This window comes from Oryctolagus cuniculus, chromosome 4, assembly GCF_051225735.1.
Source record: "Oryctolagus cuniculus isolate XC-2025 breed Fujian yellow rabbit chromosome 4, ASM5122573v1, whole genome shotgun sequence".
Taxonomy (NCBI): domain Eukaryota; kingdom Metazoa; phylum Chordata; class Mammalia; order Lagomorpha; family Leporidae; genus Oryctolagus; species Oryctolagus cuniculus.
Window position 1 is genome coordinate 81,724,315 of NC_142870.1, and position 20,572 is coordinate 81,744,886.

The following is a 20,572-nucleotide window of genomic DNA, read 5'->3' on the forward strand; positions in this document are numbered from 1 at the left end:
AAAGCCAGGAGCTTCATCTAGGTCTCCCACATGGGTGCAGGGGCCCAAGCACTTGGGCCATCTTCAGCTGCTTTCCCAAGCACTTAGCAGGGAGCTGGATTGCAAGTGGAGCAGCCAGGACAATGCAGACTGCAACTTAACCTGCTATACCACAACACTGGCCCTTAGCACTGAACTTTCCTTTTTTTTTTGACAGACAGAGTTAGACAGTGAGAGAGAGAGACAGAGAGAAAGGTCTTCCTTTGCTGTTGGTTCACCCCCGAAATGGCTGCTACAGCCGGTGCACTGCGCCAATCCGAAGCCAGGAGCCAGGAGCTTCGAGCTTCCTCCTGGTCTCCCATGCAGGTGCAGGGCCCAAGCACTTGGGCCATCCTCCACTGCCCTCCTGGGCCACAGCAGAGAACTGGACTGGAAGAGGAGCAACTGGGACAGAATCCGGCGCCCCGACCGGGATTAGAACCCGGGGTGCCGGCACCGCAGGCAGAGGATTAGCCTACAGCCAGCCTGAACTTTCAAGCACTCTTTGCTCCACTGCTCTCCCTAAAAAATCATTTCAAGGTGCGCATTGGCACCATGGTTAAGACGCTACTTGGGACACCCACATCCTAAACCAGAATGCCTCGATTTGAGTCCTAGCTTCATTCTCCATTCCAGCTTTCTGCTCATGAACACCCTGGGAGGCAGCAGGTGATGATTCAAGTACCTGGGTCCCTGTCACTCATAAGGGAGAGCCAAGGGGCTGGCACTGTGGTGTAGCGAGCAGAGCCGCCACCTCCAGTACCGGCATCCTATATGGACACCGGTTCAAGTCCCGGCTGCTCCACTTCCGATCTGGCTCTCTGCTATGGCCTGGGAAAGCAGTGGAGGATGGTCCAAGTCCTTGGACCCCTGCACCCACGTGGGAGACCCAGAACAAGCTCCTGGCTCCTACCTTCGGATCAGCACAGCCATCTCTCTCTGCCTCTCCTTCTCTCTCTGTGTAACTCTGACTTTCAAATAAATAAGTAAATAAATCTTAAAAAAAAAAAGGGGGGGGGGGGAGGGGAGCCAAACTGAGTTCTCAGTCTTACCCAGCTCCAGATTTTGTGGGCATTTATGGAGTGAACTAGTATATGGGAGATCTCCCTCTGACTCTCAAATAAAAATAAATAAATAGCATTTAAGAATTCTTTAGGCAATGGTTGATCTCTGGCAAATGCTAATAAGCCCCTATCTCTGCCTCTTAACTGCAAATTAATGGAATCTTTCAGCCTAAAAAAAAAGTATTCTTTCCCCCATTCCTTGTTTTTTCCTCTCCCTTCTCCTAATTACTACATTCTTAGAGATTAGATTCCCCTCTCATTTTTTTCAGTTTTCCAAATTATTCTAAATAGAAATGCCCATAGTTTTAAAAAATGAAGGCACTCTTCCTCACAGGGAAAAAATACAAATGGGAAAGACAAGGAGCTTCTAATATCACAATGGAAAAGCAAACTGAAGACTGACAGAGAGAAAAACAAGAGACCATCTGAGGGTTTTTCAAAAAGTTTATGATAGCACAGGCAATTAGCCTAGCAGTTGAGGTACCAGTAAGGACACTTGGATCACTCATTGAAGGATATGAAAAAAAAACTGGGGACCAGCACTGTGGCACAGCAGGTTAAGCTGCCACTTACAACACTGGCATCCCCCATAATAGTGCCAGTCTGAATCCTGGCTACTCTGCTTCTGATCCAGCTTCCTGCTAATGCAGCTGGAAAAGCAGTGGAAGATGGCTCAAGTACTTGGGCACCTGCCACCCATGTGGGAGACCCAGACTAAGTTCCAGACTCAAACAGACATATTTTAAAAGTTTGGGGAAGAGGGACAAGCATTTGGTGTAGTGAAGTCGCCATTTGGGATGTCCACACCCCATATCAGAGCAGCTAGGTTACAGTCCTGGCCCTGCTTTTTTTTTTTTTTTTATCTTTTATTTAATGAATATAAATTTCCAAAGTACGACTTATGGATTACAATGGCTTCCCCCCCATACCGTCCCTCCCACCCACAACCCTCCCCTTTCCCACTCCCTCTCCCCTTCCATTCACATCAAGATTCATTTTCGATTATCTTAATATACAGAAAATCAGATTAGTATACATTAAGTAAGGATTTCAACAGTTTGCTCCCACACAGAAACATAAAGTGAAAAATAATAGATGATTTTTTTAAATGATGATGAAATCAGATCAGACCTATTGTCATGTTTAATCATTTCAGTTCACAATTGATCATAATGAAAGGACTAAGAGTCAAAGGGAGCACATAAACAAGTCTAGTACCTGCTAACACTAACCGATAGAATAAATAAAGGGGAGAGTGATCCAACATGGGAAGTGAGATACTCAGCAGACTCATAGAATGGCAGATGTCCTAAATAGCACTCTGGCCTCAGAATCAGCCCTAAAGGCACTCGGATCTGGCTGAAAAGCCCATGAGAGTATTTCAGGCATGGAAAGCCAAGACACTCTGGCAAAAAGATCTCTGTGAGTGAGATCCCAGTGGAAAGAACAGGTCTTCAAAGTAGGAGGTACCTTTCTCTGAAGGGAGGAGAGAACCTCCACTTTGACTATGACCTTGTCTAAACAAGATAAGAGTCGGAGAACTCAAGGGGCTTCCATAGCCTTGGAAACTCATGACTGGTGCATAGGGAGATTACTGATGCCATAAACAGGAGTGTCAATTTGTAAAGTCAACAACAGGAATCACGGTGCACTTACTCCTCATGTAGGATCTCTGTCCTTAATGTGCTGTACATTGAGGCTTAATGCTATAACGAGTACTCAAACAGTATATTTCACTTTGTGTTTCTATGGGGGTGCAAACAGTTGAAATCTTTACTTAATGTATACTAAACTGATCTTCTGGCCCTGCTCTTGATTCCAGCTTCCCGCTAATGCCCACCCTGGGACACAGCAGGTGATGGCTCAAGTACTTGGGTCCCTGCCACCCTTCCTGTCTCTGAGCTTCAGCCTGGCCCAGTGCTGGCTGTTGTGGGCATCTGGGGAGTAAGACAGCAGATGAGATGTCTCTCTGTCTCTTTGCCTTCCAAATAAATAAGTTAAAAAAATTTTAAGTGTGAGATTTATTTAAAAAAAAAAAAAGGAATATCTACAAAGTGGCAGGCTGCAGTCATGAAAATAAACTAAACCACATTTTAGATGAATCTCAAAGGAAAGGGAATCACAGAAAAATGAATCCACATATGTAGTCTCAAAAATCAGCAAAAACCTAAATAATTCAAAAAGTTTGTGGAAAAAAATAGAATTTAGATTTGATTAAAAAAAGAAATTGAAATCCATGCAGTTTTCTCACAGTATACATTTTCTATTACCTTTTTGAAGACCTCCTCATACACTGTTTAGGGATACATATGGAAACATAATAACCAAAAGCAAGAATTAACCAGCACAAAATTCAGAATACTGGGTAGGCACTATGGTTTTGTGGGCTAAGCCTCTGCCTGCTGCACCGGCATCCCACGTGGCACTGGTTTGTGTCCTGGCTGCTCCTCTTCCAATCCAGCTCTCTGCTATGGCCTGGGAAAGCAGTAGATGGCCCAAGTGCTTGGGCCCCTGCACCCGCGTGGGAGACCCAGAGAAGCTCCTGGCTCTTGGCTTTGGATCTGCCCAGCTCCAGCCATTGCGGCCATTTGGGGAGTGAACCAACAGATGGAAGTCCTTACTCTCTGTCTCTCCCTCTCTGTCTGCAACTCTAGCTCTCAAAAAAATAAATCTTTAAAAATAAATAAATAAAATTTTAAAAAGTTAGAATACTGGTTAACTGTGGTGGAGGAAAGGAGCTGGAATACAAGAGAATGGATGGAGTCTTCAAAGGAACTGTTAATTATTTTGTGGCAGCCTTGTTTGCATACTGATATAATTTGAATGCACACTATTTTCAAAAGAAAGATTATGTCATGGGTGAGAATCTACATTAAGAAATCATGTAACAGTCAAATTTATGCACTGACAGAATATACACTTCTCTCACATTTAATATGAGATCCTTTGACCACTCCACAAATAATTCTAAAATTTAGGGGAAAATGAAATGGAAAGGTAAAACTCAACAACAGAAAAACCACCTAATTTTTAGAAGGGGCAAAAGTCCTTCCTACCAGACACATCAACAAAGATTCACAGATAGCAAACAAGCCCACACAGAGATGGTCCCCATCAGCTGTCCTCAGGGAAACGCAATCAAAACACGGAAATCCCCATCCGCGGTGGCCCAAGTCCAGAACACCGACAACACCAACGGCTGATGAGGATGTCTAGAACACAAACTCTCGCTTATCTCTGGTGGGAAGGTAAAGTCAAGTTGGCAGCTTCTCCAAAAAACATGCTGGTACCAAATGACCCAGTGATCATGCTACTTGGCATTCACCCAAAGGAGTTAAAAACTTATGTCCACACAGAAACCTGTACACACACACGTTTACAGCAGCTTTATTCCTAACTGCCAAAACTCCAAAGTGCCAAGGTGTATCCCAGTAAGTGAATGGATAAACAAACTGGTACATGCAGACAATGGACGATTCCTCAGTGCGAAAAAGAACAGAACTACTCAGCCATGAAAAGCCATGAGGGACCTCAAACGCTCACTACCAAGTGAAAGATGCCAATCTCAGTATGAGTCCAGCTCCCTGGCAGACTGGAAAAGCCACAACTACGGAAACAGTAAGATCACTGGTTGCCAGCGGTTAAGGAGAAAGACCAACCAACAGGCAGAGCCCTGAGGATCTTCACGGCAATGAAGAGAGAGAGGCTATTGCAAGGGTGGACACGGGTAAGGTCTGTCCAACACGAGGAGTCAGCACTAATGTAAACTGTGGACCTGGAGTGATAAGGCCTGCCAGCGAGGGAACAAACGCACACTCACACACTTGGCTGTGGGCTGGGCCCCTGCAGAAGGCTCAGTACCCGCCAGGCAGGGGGCATGTGGGCATCTCAACACCGTTCTCTCAATTTTGCTGCTGCCAACCTAAGCACTCCTCTAAAAAAAAAAATGGGTTTTTAACCTAAAGAAAAATTACAAGCATATCATACCGTAAACAAGTCTTCCTGCTCCTCTCCCTACCTTGGTATTTTCCTCAGTAGGCCAAATCTTTAACTCCTGTTTCAGCTGAAATCCGTGGCAAGCCGAAGAGGCCTCCTAGCTACATCCAATGAACAGCTTTGCTTTATCCATCACACGGATGGGCAGTTTAACATGGGGCCCGCCATTCGATCAAGAAAAACCCAAAATGACTGGATGAGCAATGCCCAAGGCAGGAGCCTCCGGGTCGGTGGTCTGCAAATCCCGCCACGTACGTGAAAAACACTTTGGACCGGAAGCGCTTACAAATCTAAGACGGTACGTTTTTCCCCTTTTACTTTCTAGCAAATGAAAATCACCACCACAGGAACTGTCCCAAGCGGCTACACACACGGAACACCGAGGAGCCTCCAAATCACGCCCCCAATTCAAGAAATTAAAGCCAAATGAGGTGTTTGGAAAATGTGCCTTCAATTTTATCTTCTCCTGAACCTGACCCGTTCTTCAGTTTCCTGATGGGCGGTAGCACCGGGCCAACCACCCTGAGAGCCCCGAGATGCGCGCCTCATCCCACTCCCCAACCCCTCCCCTCTCAAGCCCCCACGAACCCACCGCCCCTGAAACTCCACGCCTGCCCTTCTCTCGACCGCTGAAACCCACGCCCCTCCAGCCTCAGCGCCCCAGCGCCGCACCCCCACGTCCCCTGCCCTGGGTCCCCGCAGCGCCGACGCTCGCCCCCCACCCCAGGGGTCCCCAGTCCCCACTGAGCCTTCCGCCCACAGCAGCTGCGGCCCCGCAGCCCCAGCACAGCGGCCCCCCGGGCCGAACCCCTCAGCCTCCGCCAGCCCAGCCCTGCCCTGCCCTGCCCAGCCCAGCCCGCTAGGCCCAGACACAGGCCCCGAGGCCTCGGCCGCCCTCCTCCTCACCGTGTCGGCCCCGGAGCCCTCTTCCTTGGCCCCGTCCGCGCCCTCCCCGACCGCAGCCTCCAGCCCAGCGTCGGAGCTGCCTAGCGGCTCCAGGGGCGCAGGCTGCAGCTGCCGCTCGGGGTCCGGAGGTGCCTGCTCCATGGCTGCAGTTCCGCGCGCCGAGCCCAGTGCGCCTGCGCCGCCGCCGGGGCCGCCGCCGCCCCGCCCCTCCCAGCCCGCCCCAGGGGGGGCGCGACCCGGGTGCGTTCCCCGAGCGGGACTGGTGACAGATGGGCCGGTGGAGGAAGCGTTTGGCTCCCGAGTCAGGAGAATCAGAAATCTAGGAGAACTCGTAGAGGTAAGGAAGACAGAGAGAGAGAGAAACAAGCAGGGAAGGTGAACACCAGAAGCAGGCATGGGAACCATTCCGTGGACGCAGAGGAAGCTGAAGGCTGTGGTCCGACCATCCCCTCTCTGGGCCTCTGCCTGGACTCCAATTATTATTATTGTTATTTAAAGATTTATTTATTTATTTTAAAGTCAGAGCTACAGAGAGGCAGCGGGGGGTGAGGGGGGGAGTCTTTGATTCACTAATTCACTCCCCTAGTGGCTGCAATGTCCAGAGCTGTGCCAAGCCGAAGCCGAAGCCGGGAGCCTCCTCCTGGTCTCCCATATGGGTGCACGGGCCCAAGGACTTGGGCCATCTTCTGCTTTCCCAGGCCACAGCAGAGAGCTAGATCAGAAGAGGAGCAGCTGCAACTAGAACCAATGCCCATGTGGGATGCCAGAGCTGCAGGCGTCGGCCCAACCCTGATGACATTTAATATATATCCCTTCAAGTATTATATATATACATACAAATATATACATATATACAGTAAAAATGGGATCACACTATAAAGCTATTTGATTTTTTTAAAAAATATTTAAAGATTTATTTATTTGAAAGGCAGAGTTTCAGAAAGGAGGGAGTGAGAGAGAAATCTTCCATCTGCTGGTTCACTCTGCAAATCGATACAACTCTCAGGGCTGGGCCAGGCCAAGGCCAGGAGCCAGGAGCTTCCTCTAAGTCTCCCACATAGGGGTGCAGGGGCACAAACACTTGGGCCATTCTCTGCTTTCCCTGGCACATTTGCAGTGAGCTGGATCAGAAGTGGAGAAGCTGGACTTGAACCTGTGCCCATACGGGATGCCAGTGCTGCAGGCCATGGCTTGAACCCACTGCATTACAGCATTGGCCCCTAAAATAATTTTTTAAAGATGCATTTTATTTATTTGAAAGGCAGAGTGACAGAGAAAGAAGTGTCTTCCATTTGCTGGTTCATTCCCTGAATGGCTACCTCAACCAGGTCTGGACCAGGCCAAAGCCAGGAGACAGGAACTTCATATGCATTTCTCAGGTGGGTGGCAGGGATCCAAACACATGGGCCATCTTCCACTGCCTTCCCAAGTACATTAGCAGGGAGCTGGATCAGAAGCAGAATAGCCAGGACTAGAACCGGTACTCCTGTATAGGATGTCAGCATCACCAGTGGTATATCCTGCTACACCACAATGCCAGTCCCTAATTTTTTTAAACTATTTTTTTTTTGAAAGTCAGAGTTATGCAGAGAGAGGAGAGGCAAAAAGAGAGAGAGAGAAGTCTTCCATCCAATGGTTCACTTCTTAATTGGCTGCAATGGCAGGAGCTGCGCCGATCTGAAGCCAGGAGCCAGGAGCTTCTTCCTGGTCTCCCACACAGGTGCAGGAGCCCAAGGTCGTGGGCCATCATCTACTGCTTTCCCAGGCCACAGCAGAGAGCTGGATGGGAAGTGGAGCAGCCGGGTCTCGGACCTGCACCCGTATGGGATGCCGATCAGGCCAGGGCATTAACCTGCTGCGCCACAGCACCAGCCCCTTAAACTCTTTTTAAAAAAGGTTTACTGGCCGGCGCCGCGGCTCACTAGGCTAATCCTCCGCCTTGCAGTGCCAGCACACCGGGTTCTAGTCCCGGTCGGGGCGCCAGATTCTGTCCCGCTTGCCCCTCTTCCAGGCCAGCTCTCTGCTGTGGCCAGGGAGTGCAGTGGAGGATGGCCCAAGTCCTTGGGCCCTGCACCCCATGGGAGACCAGGAGAAGTACCTGGCTCCTGCCATCGGATCAGTGTGGTGCGCCGGCCGCAGCACACCAGCCGCGGCGGCCATTGGAGGGTGAACCAACAGCAAAGGAAGACCTTTCTCTCTCTCTCTCTCTCACTGTCCACTCTGCCTGTCAAAAAAAAAAAAAAAAAAAAGATTTACTTATTTTTTTTTTATTTGACAGGTAACTAGAACCTGGCGCCCACGTGGGATGCCGGCCCTGCAGCAGAAGATTAAACAAGTGAGCCACAGCCCCAGCCCCGGCCCCAGATTTACTTATTTATTTGAAAGAGTTGCAGAGAAGAAGGGAGAGAGAGAGAAAGAGAGAGATCGATCTTCCATCCACTGGCTCACTCCCCAGATGGCTGCAACTGCCAGAGCTGGGCTGCTTTTCTCAGGCACATTAGCAGGGCTTTAGATCAGAAATGGAGCAGCCAGCTGGCACCGCAGCTCACTAGGCTAATCCTCTGCCTGTGGAGCCGGCACCCCAGGTTCTAGTCCTGGTTGCTCCTCTTCCAGTCCAGCTCTCTGCTGTGGCCCGGGAGGGCAATGGAGGATTGTCCAGGTCCTTGGGCCCTGCAACCACATGGGAGACCAGGAGAAAGCACCTGGCTCCTGGCTTGGATCAGCGCAGTGCACCGGCCGTAGTAGCCAATTGGGGAGTGAACCAACAGAAGGAAGACCTTTCTCTCTGTCTCTCCTCTCACTGTCTAACTCTGCCTGTCAAAAACAAAAAGAAGTGGAGCATCCAGGACTCAACATCCACATGAGATTCTGCGTCCCAGGTAGTGCCTTTACCTGTTGTACCACAACACCAGCCCCTGTTTTCTTACACTTTAATTCATTCATTAGTCCACTCAACATTTTAAAAAATTTATTGCAGAGACACAGAGACACGGACTGACAGAGCTCTCACCCAATGGTGAGAACCCACACGCCTGTAATGGCCAGGACCACACTGGGCCAAAGCAGAGCGCCAGGAACTCAATCTAGGTCTCCCATGTGGATAGCAGCAGCCCAGCTACTTGCATGACCTGCGGCCTCCCAGGATCTGCACTGGCAGGAAACCGGAACCAAAAGGCGCAGCTGGGGTCGAGTCTGCTGACTCCAGAGCGAGACTAGGACGTCTTAACTGCCAGACCTAACCTCCACCCTCTATAACACTATTTCAGAATTTACTTCATTTTACTTAATACAGTAAGAACACCTTTATATGTGAGTAAATCTTTCTACATAATCTTCCTAATGGCCAAAAGCATTCTATGATAACATTATTATGATTTATTTAATCCTATAAAGGTCTATACTTATAATTTAAATTGAATCCAAGCTTGAGTTTCACAAACACTGCAGTGACCATCCTTCTACATAGCTTTGCTGTGGACCCAGCCACTTGTTTCCCTAGGCTAACTAGGAATTGATTTTAAGGAAATTTTCATTTAAACTCTGATAGATTATCTGATGGATTACTTTTACTCTATTACAAAATAATGTGTTTCAAAAAAAAAAGTGGATAGTTATATACATTAGATAATACACCTTGACCTTGGGCTGCCTATAAACTAACACATTCTTTTTGATAAAGAGACAGCAACTAGTGTTTATATAAAAAGCCTGGTGTGCGGGAAGTCAGTCCTTCAGTCGGTCCATCTTTGGGATGCTCTGCCCAGTAGCCTGCATCACAACAGCTGCAGTTTTCCTGTGCTGGCACTTTGCATGCCTCCCCACCCTGCAGTGTCCAGGCAGGCATTATTTTCTTCATTTCACAGAGGAAGAAGCATGCTCAGGTAATAGCCAACAAGGTCACACAGCCAGTAACTACAGGAAAGACTTGAGATTCAAACCCAGATTTGTAGGACAGTCAGAAACCAAGCTCTTGGCCTATGTGACTTCTTTGTGTGCAAGAAAGGAAGAAGAGAGCGGGCCAGTGGGGCTCGAGGTGTGGTACAGCGGGTTGAGTGGCTGCTTGGGATGCCTGCATTCCATTTCCCAGTGCCTGGGATTGAGTCCTACCTCTGCTCCCCGCTAATGTACCTGGGAGGCAGCAGACAATGATCCCAGAACCTGGGAGACCTGGATGGAGTTCCTGGCTCCTGGCTTCAGCCTGGCCCAGCCCAACCAGCCAGGAAAGAATCTATCAATCTCTCTCTCTCTCTCTCTCTCTCTCCCTCTCTCTCTCTCCCTCTCTCTCTCTCCTCCTTTCAAATAATTATTTTAAAAAGAGGTCGATAGATTACTTACTTGGAAATCCATAAAGGCAGAGACACAGATGTGCCGTATTGTGACTCTGGAAACAGAAGGACACCTCCTCACCCCCAGCCCCCACTGGGGAGGGCTCGCCCTTGGGACCTGAGAGCGACCCGGCCAGGCTGGCTGTAAGGATGAGTGCCCCTCACTTGTCACCTCAGCCAGCAAGAGGAACTTCAGGCTTCTGTATCTGAACAGCATGCTTTACTTTTTCTTTTCGTCATTCATTTAACAGATATGAAAATCGCTGCACCCTATCATCTAGGTTCTCCGCTCCCTGCTGCTGGGATCTTCCTACTGTCCCCTGGCTGACCAGCCAGGGACTGTGCAGGGCACCCTCCTCCCCCCTCCTTCCCAGGGTCAGTGTGGAGGGCACCCTCCTCCCCCCTCCTTCCCAGGGTCAGTGTGGAGGGCACCCTCCTCCCCCCTCCTTCCCAGGGTCAGTGTGCAGGGCACCCTCCTCCCCGCTCCTTCCCAGGGTCAGTGTGGAGGACTTCAGCTGTTGTTCACAGCACAGGATCTCATTTGTCCCCTTCCTATCAGTGTCACTGTATTCTTTGGGAGCAGAGTCCCCAGAGCAATTCTTCACATGCGCCTTCTTCCCAGCCTCCCAGCACAGGAGCAGAAGCACTCGGATCCTTCCTTCACTACCCTGGGCCAATTATTTCAACTCAGCAGATGGGGCCCTTGAACTCCCAGGAGATCAACTCCTCCAGCATCCTACAGCAAGCCAGCTACCAAAATCTTCAGCAAAGAAATACTCCTTCCCTCTCAGATAACTTAAAGGTACTTTGAAGGACTGGTGTTGTGTCGTCACAAGTAAAGTTGCTGCCGGTAACCCCAGCATCCCATGTGGGTGTGGGTTCCTGTCCCAGCTGCTCCACTTCCAATCCAGCTCCCTGGGAAAACCAGTGGAAGATGGCTCAAGTGCTTGAGCCCCTCCACCCTTGTGGGAAACCCAGATGAAGCTCCTGGCTCCTGGCTCCTGGATTTAGCCTGGCTCAGCTCTGGCTGTTGCGGCCATCTGGGGAGCGAACCAGTGGATCAGTGGGTGTTTCTGTAACTCTAACTTAAAAAACAAACATTAAAAAAAAAAAAAAAAAAAACCCTTTGATAGAGGCCTTCCGAGGCAGATAGTTGTTTACAACTAGGAAACCTGACCTGATGGGCAGGGAGGAAGCACAGTTCATTGGCCAAGTATTTCAGGACAAATGATGTGGCACCTCTCTACCAACACCACACATCCAGTAATAGCACTTCACCTGTGAGGGTACTTCTGCAAGCTCAAAAGGAACCGGAAATTCATGCTCCAGACATGGAATTTTCTTTGGTATCCAGAAGTTGCCAGACTTGAAAATTAGGGCTGTCTAAAAGTCACTAAGGATTTATTACATATGGCATTTTGTTGTGGGAGATGTTTTTAGGAGTTCAAAAAAGGAAGTCATAATTACTCCCAACTCTTCAATCCTTGCCAGCAACCAACCATATCCAACCACTCAGACACAATTCTAGCTCTGGTCTGAATGCTTATGTCTCCCCACCCCCCACCCCCGATCATGTGCTGAAATCCTAACCTCTGAGGTTTTAGGACTTGGGGCTTTGGGGAGGTGATGAGGTCATGAGGGAAGGGTAGCGCCTCCAATGCGGGATTGGCAGTCCATGCTTGCTGCTCAGTGCTTTCCTAAGAAGCCCACAGGAGTTCATCCACCACTTCCCCCCCAGTGAGGACCCAGCAAGAAGACGGCTATGGGGCGGGAAACGAGCCCTCCTCAGGCCCCAGCAGACTGGCTGGAAGCTTGACCTCGACCTTCCAGCCTCCAGAACTGTGAGACAGAAGTCCGCTGTTTCTGAGCCCCCCAGGCTGTGGTGTTTGGTCACAGCAGCCCAGATGTTCCAAGATAATTCCCCAGAAATCATGCGGCGACTCTGCTCTGAGAAGGCTCAGACTGAACCCACTTGAATGAAACCAGAACAAAATCAAGCCTAAGTGTGTTTGTTTATACTGAAGGAAGTTCGTACAAGGGAGGGTCCAGGTGCTGTGTGCATATGCGACACTCTACGGGTGCCCAGGATTTGGTTTACACGGATGTGGTAAGACACACACACAGATGACTGTCGTGAAGGAAGGAGTGTTTTATACCCACAGCAAGAGGTACCACCTGGAGGAACCACCAGATTGCAAAGGAACCACTAGGGTGGGTCAGGGGGCAGGGAGGCCACAGGGGAACCATGGACAGGGGCCTTTCTTACAGCTTCCATGGGAACAGGCCAGGCAGAACCAGACACTTAGGACTGGCTAGGTTGAGTGACTTCTTCAGGCTCTGGAGGACAGGGTGGTCTGCTGCGTGGCCCCGGCACCGTTAGCGAAGGAGAATGAGGCTGCAGTGAGAGGGCTGACAAAGGAGGTGGCCAGGGCAAGGGGCCGGGGCTCCTTGTCCTGCAGGCCGTCGTTTACCACCCCTAGGGACTGGCCAGCCCTGGAAACAGGCCCCTGAGGGTCGGCAAGGCCCCACTATCAAAGCATGGAAAATATAGAAAAAAAGGCATTGTTAGGACATGTGCAGATGTATTGACTTCACTAACATATCCAGAGGCATTTGTGTAGTGACACGTGTGCAAAAACATAAAAATTGCAATTAGCAGGAAACTCAAAAGTCAGTCCAACTTTCTTTTTAAAAAAAAAAAAGATTTATTTATTTGAAAGAGTTACACAGAGAGGAGAGAGAGAGAGAGAGAGAGAGAGAGAGAGAGAGAGAGAGAGAGAGAGGTCTTCCATCCAATGGTTCACTCCCAAATTGGCTGCAATGGCCGGAGCTGCACCGATCCGAAGCCAGGAGCCAGGAGCTTCTTCCAGGTCTCCCACGCGGGTGCAGGGGCCCAAGGACTTGGGCCATCTTGTACTGCTTTCCCAGGCAGAGAGCTGGACTGGAAGTAGAGCAGCCAAGTCTGGAACTGGCGCCCATATGGGATACCAGCACTTCAAGCCAGGGCATTAGCCTGATGCACCACAGCGCCGGCCCCACCAGTCCAACTTTCTACTTGATACTGAAAGTCCCTGCCGATACTCCCACCACAGTGTTATCTACACCAGTGCTTGTAAAGAGTACCATGGATAGGGAAGCATATTATATGTTTCTAATGACCTTTAGTTCCATTTTTGCTAAAAAAGCAATGTATAGTCATCATTTTCAAAATTCAGAAATACCAAAAAGCAAAAAGAATATTAAAATTATCCATAACACCAGGACCCAGAAACAACCACCTTCACTATTTATATTTCTGAATGTCTTCCCTCCCCTTTTAAAAACAAATATATAAGTATAATAAAGATAGAATCATGTTCCCACTGGTTCACTCCCCAGAGTCTTATAACAGCCAGGGCTGGGCCAGGCCGAAGCTAGGAGCCAGAAACTCCATCTGGGTCTCCCATGTGGGTGGCAGAGGCGCAAGCACTTGGGCCATCATCTGCTGCGTTTCCAGGCACATTACAGGAAGCTGGATTGGAAGTACAGAGTAGCTGGGACTCAAAGCAGCACTCTCTCTGGGGGTAGGTGTCCCAAGCAGTGACAACCTGCTGTGCCACAGTGCCTGCCCTGCTCTACGACAGGAAGCTGGGGCCTACAAAACGAGGGTGCATGACTGGGTACCCCCTTTAATAGGCACCACCAAACTGTTCTCCAAAATGTGGAACAGGGGCCTTTCCTCTCTCTGTGTAACTCTGACTTTCAAATAAATAAATAAATCTTAAAAAAATGTGGAACAAATTACATTCCCTCTAATAATGTTTGAGAACACACATTTTCCTTAACTAACACCAGTTTTTGCTGTTTTCATCTCTGCTCAGAACTCCTTCTGGGTCTGCTATGTTGTTGGCAGGGACTCAAGTTACAAGAGCCACTATCTGCTCCCTCTCAGGCATGTTAGCAGGGAGCTGCATCAGAAGCAGAGTAGCCAGGACTTGAAGCAGGCACTCCATCCAGTATGGGATGTGGCTGTTCCAAATGGTGGCTTGGCTTGCTATGCCAACGTGCTTGCCCCTAGAGCTTTTTTTGTGAGAAAGGTTTTGATTCAAATTCTCTAAAGCATATAGGCCTTTCAGATTTGGTTTTTTTTTTTTTTTTTTTTTTTTTTTTTTTTTTTTTTTTTGACAGGCAGAGTTGGACAGTGAGAGAGAGAGAGAGAGAGAGAAAGGTCTTCCTTCCACTGGTTCACCCCCCAAATGGCCGCTACAGCCGGAGCTATACTGATCTGAAGCCAGGAGCCAGGTGCTTCCTCCTAGTCTCCCATGTGGGTGCAGGGCCCAAGCACTTGGGCCATCCTCCATTGCCTTCCCACAGCAGAGAGCTGGACTGGAAGAGGAACAACTGGGACTACAACCCGGCGCCGATATGGGATGCCAGTGCCATAGGTGGAGGATTAACCAAGTGAGCCATGGCGCCAGCCCCAAGATTTGGGTTCATTTTATGTCAGTTTTGGTAAAGTTCATTTTTCAAGAAATTGAAAAGTCCATTTTATCTAAGTTGTTGAATTTGTTGGCATAAAATTGTTAGTTTCTTTTATTATCCATTTAGGGTCTGTAGTGATAACATTTTTTTGAAAGATTTATTTATTTTATTTGAAAGGCAGAGTTACAGAGAGGCAGAGAGAGGGAGAGAAAGAGATCTTCCATTCACTGGTTCACTCCTCAAATGTCCTCAAGGGCCAGAGCTGAGCCGATCTGAAGCCAGGAGCCAGGAGCTTCTTCCAGGTCTCCCATGTGGGTCCAGGAGCCCAAGGACTTGGGCCATCTTCCACTGCTTTTCCAGGCCACAGCAGAGAGCTGGATCAGAAGTGGAGCACCCACATGGGATGCAGCACTGCAAGTGGCAGCTTTACCCTGTACGCCACAGTGCTGGCCCCAATGATAACCTTTTATTGCTGTTACTTGTGTTCTGTAATTCATGTTCTCTCCCTTTTTTCTTGGTCTGTCAAACTCAGACTTCATCCATTGTTATTGTTCAAAAAATTTTTTTTATTTTTTATTTATTTGAAAGACAGAAATAAACAGAAAGGTTAGCATTGTAATGCAGTGGGTTAAGTCACCATTTGGGATGCCCACATCCCATATTAGAGTGCCTGGATACTCTGCTTCTGATCCAGCTTCCTGCTAATGTACATCTTTGGAGGCAGCAGATGATGGCCCAAGTACTTGAGTTCCCTGCTACCCTTGTCGGAGACCTGGGTGGAGTTCCAGGCTGCTGGCTTCAGCAGGGCCCAGCCTGGCTATTGCGGCCATTTGGGGAGTGAACCTGTGAATGGGAGATGCTCTCGCTCTCGCTCTCCTTCTGTGTCACTCTGCCTTTCAATAATAAATAAATAGATATTCTAAAAAATACTCTGGCTTTTTTGGTCCAGTGGACACTTTCCATCTCTAATCGAATCTTATTGCTCTCAGTTATAGGAACTGGCCCTGGGATTTGACCCTTTTTTTTTGGCTATCATCAGTAATGGCTCACTAAAAATTTGAATTTCAGAGACCCCTTGATCTTAAGAGTTTTAACAACTTGGTGGCAGCAGTGGGATCTCGTTTTCAAAGGAGCAGAAAAAGATGCAACTCCCTTGGGACCAGTACTGGCACCACAGCAGCAGTCTGCTTTGGGACTCATGGGCCTGATGTAAGTGCCTCCTTTTCAACCCCTGCCAGGACCTGGAATGCAGCACCTCGGGCTTGTGGCCATGGCTCTCTGGCTTTGTTGAGCTCCTGTTTTGGTTTGTGCCCAAGTGGCCACCCTGGCTAGGGAGCTGTGACAGAACTGCCAGTTTAGAGAGGATGTATTGCTGAGGGAACACCTTCACATCTCCTGTTATCATTAATAATTTGACATTTTACCCGTTTTGTTTTCCTCCTTGATTCAGAGTTATTTCAGTAGAGTTATTTCAGTTTTTAAAAGCACTTTAAATGCCTAATGACATCTTGTGGCCATTTTATTCAATTACAACTTGGATCTAGATTCTCAATGACCCAATGCCGTTCATTCCTGGCCTGAACTTGATAGAAAGAAATACTTCTAAATCTGAATCTTTTCATTTGCTTGTTTTAAAGATATTTATTTATTTATTTATTTGAAAGGCAGATTGATGTAGAGGAAGAGACAGAAAGAGAGACAGAGGCAGAGACACAGAGAGAGATCTTCCATCTGCTGGTTCACTCCCCAAATGATGGTTACAGACAAAGCAGACTGAAGCCAGGAGCCAGGAACTCCATGTGGGTCTCCCAAGTGGGTGGCAGAGGCCCAAGCACTTGGCCGTCAGCCACTGCCTTCTCAGGTGCATCAGCAGGGAGCTGGATGGAAGCAGAGTAGTTGGAGCAGGGACTTTAACTGGGGCTCTGATGTGAGATGTGAGCGTTCCAAGTGGTGGCTTAAGCCACTGCACCACAACACTTGCCCTAGATCTTACTTCTGGTCTTCAGCAGAATTTGAATTGCACTATGCCTTAAGTCATGTCAGGAATACCTCTGGTTTGGAATTTGGGTTTTTATTCAGATTGTGATAGAAATTTTTTTTGTTGTCTATTTCACCTTCTTGAGCTAAACAGAGCCATATCCTCAGAAAAAAATCAGGTTACTAAATCGTTTCAAAGACTGATAGCTGGGGCCAGCGCCATGGTGCAGTAGGTTAATCATCCGTCGGCATCCCATATGGGCACCAGTTCTAGTCCCGGTTGCTCCACTTCCAATCCAGCTCTCTGCTATGGCCTGGGAGAGCAGTAGAAGATGGCCCAAGTCCTTGGGCCCCTGCACCCACATGGGAGACCGGGAGGAAGCACCTGGCTCCTGGCTTCAGATCAGCACAGCTCTGTCCGTTGTGGCCAACTGGGGAGTGAACCAATAGAAAGAAGACCTTTCTCTCTGTCTCTCCCTCTCACTGTCTGTAACTCTACCTCTCAAATAAATAAGTAAAATATTAAAAAAAAAAAGACAAATAGCTTTAAATTTGGAAAAGAGAACTATGATTTCTATCTTAGCTGGAAATCTGCTCCTTGACATCAAATAGCAAATTAAGATAATATTGTTGAATGCAGACCACTCAGGCTGTAACCAGCTCTTAAAGGAGTTAAAGCTACTGTCTCAAATATGTTGCCAGAAAACCGCTGGTTCTTGACTGCCCCCTCACCAGGGTGGACCACAGCTTTACTGGGTTCCCCCTGATGCCCCAAACTCAAAAACGCCTTGCTGTTCCCCTGTTCTTTTCCTGAGAGTTCCCCTGTTTAAGTCCCTGCTTTGGGGGATGTGCTCGCGCATCTGCACAGGGCACCCAGAGCAGAGAGCGGCACATCTGCAACCTGGGCATGCGCAGAAGGAACATGTGCCTGGCGGGATCAAGGGAAGCAGAGCACTATGGTGACTGAGGTGCACAGCAGCCCTCTTGTCATGGGGTGGCGGGGTGAGGCTCCCAGGCAGGCTTACCCCAGGTCTTCCCTCCAGGCACCGAGAATTCAAAGGTGGAGGCGCAAGGTGTATAGGAGAGCAGGACTGATGTAGAGCAAAGCAAAAGTGCCAGCTATAGCGATGTCAGGCCAGAGCGGGGCGGCCGAGAACAAGCAGCCAAAAGGAACCCAAACAAAGAAAATCCCGCACCAAGTAAAAACTCAACCAAGAAGAGCCCCCTTCAAGGAGAAAACAACCTTTCAAAAAACGAAACAAAAGACAAAAAATGCCCAACAAGGCTGGGCCTTCAATTATACCATCAGTAGGCACAGAGGGTGGAGCCACATTGAATATTCAAAAAGGGGTGGGATTCGGCTGGGGTTCAAGCACCGCCCACTTCTAAGCCCTTTTTTTTGGAAATATCAGAAGTGTCGTGCTGTCAGGTGCTAGATGAGAGTGGGGCTGCCCCCCATGGTAGTTTTATTATAAAAATCTTCAGGTTGTGGGATGCGGTGGAGGAGGGGAGGAGCAACACATCCTCCCGCCATATTGGCTATTTCCAGCCACTGCTGGTTCTACATTTGCAACACTGCGGTTTCTGCTACATGGAGAAGGGGAGTGGGACTTGGTGGTTCAGGGAAGGTGGGCCTGGGTAGTGCACAGAAAGGAACCGGAGTTTGGACGATGCACGGAAAGGGATTTACCACGAGGGCCAGGCCTTGCAGCACCTGGGTGCTCAGCTGCAGTTGTCGAAGCACAGCCTGCCCGGGGCTGTCAATCAGCACCAGCGTGGGAAGCCTGGAGCCTGGAGCAGCCAATGGGCGCCGACCTGCACGGTCCTGCTAGGGCTGACAGGGAGTTGTGCCACGTCGGTTCGGCTGGGGCTGTCAGCCTTCGGCTCCTTGCCCTGCACTCCTACAACCCCTTCAGAAGCCGGAGGCCCACTGAACAAGGAAAGCCAGAATGAAAAGTCCTCATTACCTCGCCGGCCTGGCTCCGGGCTCCGCCCCTCCAGTCAGAACGCGCCTCACCGGCTTTCTCCTACCTCACCCAGAAACCTCCCGACTTGAGACACGTTTGCCCATCTCCTGTGGGCCACCTTCTCTTCTCAACAGGCCAGCATTTGACTTGGTGGCTAAGAAGCCTGCACCATGTCAGAGCACCTGGGTTTCAGTCTGGCTCCGGCTTGGGATTCCAGCTTGTTGCTAACGCAGACCCTGGGAGGCAGCAGGTGATGGCTCAGGCACTTAGGGCCTTGTCACTCAGGTGGACTGAATTCCTGGCTTCCGGCTTCAGCCCAGCCCCAGTCCTGGCCATTGTGGGCATTGGGGAGTGAACCAGAGGATGAGATCTCTGACTCCCTCTCTTTCTCTTTGCCTTATAAACAATTAAAAAACAAACAGCAACCACAAAGCAGAATGGCAGATTGTGTGGGGGTGCGATGGCAGTGGATCTACCTCATTGCCTGATACCCCCACTTCCACTGGCCTGTGGAAGTCGTGACGTGTTTCTAGGAAAGTACTTCAAAAAGTTCGTGGAAAAGGGCATTCTAATATCACTTTATTCTGGTGCAGAAACATTATTGAAATCCATGTGGAAAATTTTGGAGATGCATGGATGCATGTTTTCTATGAGCTTTGTGAAGACTCCTATGCAGCCTGTGAGATGTAAATTTCCACTCAGTCTCCACTTGAAAAACCACCTCTCCCAAAATGTGCACATCACGGGAAGGAAAGCCCAGAGTTTCTGCATGCAAGGACTAAAACCTGATCATGTGTGTGTGTGTGTGTATCTATATCTATATCTATATCTATATCTATATCTATATCTATATCTGCTAGGGGCTGGTATTGTGGTGTACTGGGTTAAGCTGCTGCCTCCAACACTGACATGCCATATAGATGCCAGTTCCAATCCCAGCCACTCCACTTCCAATCCAGATTCCTGTTAACACACATGGGAAGGCAGTAGAAGATGGCCCAAGTGTTTGGGCTCCTGCACCTACGTGGGAGACTTGGATGAACCCCCTGGCTCCTGCCTTTGGCCTTATTTATTTGAAAGGCAGAGTGACACAGGGAGAGGGAGAGACATGGTGAGATCTTCCATCCACAGGTTTATTCTCAAATACTTGCTATCGCCCTGTCTGGGTCAGGTTGAAGCCAGGAGCCAGGAACTCCGGTTGTCTCCCACAAGAGTGGCAGGAACCCAACTATTTGGAGAGAGACAGATTCCCGGCTATGCAGGCAGGGAGCAAGGGCCCCTCCTCCCCTCTGGAAATGGGTCTGCAGGGACCTGAGAAAAGTGAAGCCACTGGCTTCGGTGATTGCAGACTTAACTTTCACCCAATTGATCAATCAAAACCGTCCCTTCTCAGTGCCTCTCCGGAACCAATCCTGAGAACTTCCCCTCTTTCAGCCTATAAAATCCCCTAGACAATCAGCCCTCAATGGGTCCCTCCTTTAGAGACCCCCACCCCTACCCCCCCGGCTGCCAGGAGTGTTCTCTGCTTCTTTCAATAAACAACTTCTGGGGCCAGCGCTGTGGTACAGCAGGTTAACTCCCTGGCCTGGAGTGCCGGCATCCCATATGGGTGCCAATTCAAGACCCAGCTGCTCCAGTTCCCATCCAGCTCTGTGCTATGGCCTGGGAAAGCAGTAGAAGATGGCCCAAGTCCTTGGGCCCCTGTACCCAAGTGGGAGACCCAGAAGAAGCTCCTGGCTCCTGGCTTCGAATGGGCGCAGCTCCGGTTGTTGCAGCCAATTGGGGAGTGAACCAGCGGATGGAAGACCCCCCCCCCCTCTCTCTGCCTCTCCTCTCTCTGTGTAACTCTGACTTTCAA

At 49.2% G+C, this 20,572-nt stretch overlaps 1 protein-coding gene and 1 long non-coding RNA gene across 8 annotated transcripts in view; one reads left to right on the forward strand and one right to left on the reverse strand.

The window, feature by feature from the left end:
* Positions 1–6,144, reverse strand: part of SNX4 (sorting nexin 4) — an 88,165-nt gene extending 82,021 nt beyond the window's left edge. For all 7 annotated transcript variants that reach the window (XR_016233148.1, XR_016233149.1, XR_016233147.1 and 4 more), the window contains exon 1: positions 5,985–6,144. Coding sequence is in view for 2 of the 7 variants with exons in the window: in XM_051859213.3 (XP_051715173.2) it covers positions 5,985–6,125 (141 nt within the window). In the remaining 5 variants the exon portion in view is untranslated. The remainder of the gene's footprint in view (positions 1–5,984) is intronic.
* Positions 6,145–6,201: 57 nt separating this feature from the next.
* On the forward strand, positions 6,202–8,368 carry LOC138849303 (uncharacterized). Its single transcript, XR_011387966.2, has 2 exons — positions 6,202–6,321; positions 8,263–8,368. It is a non-coding gene; the product is annotated as an uncharacterized LOC138849303 (long non-coding RNA).
* Positions 8,369–20,572: the final 12,204 nt, after the last annotated feature.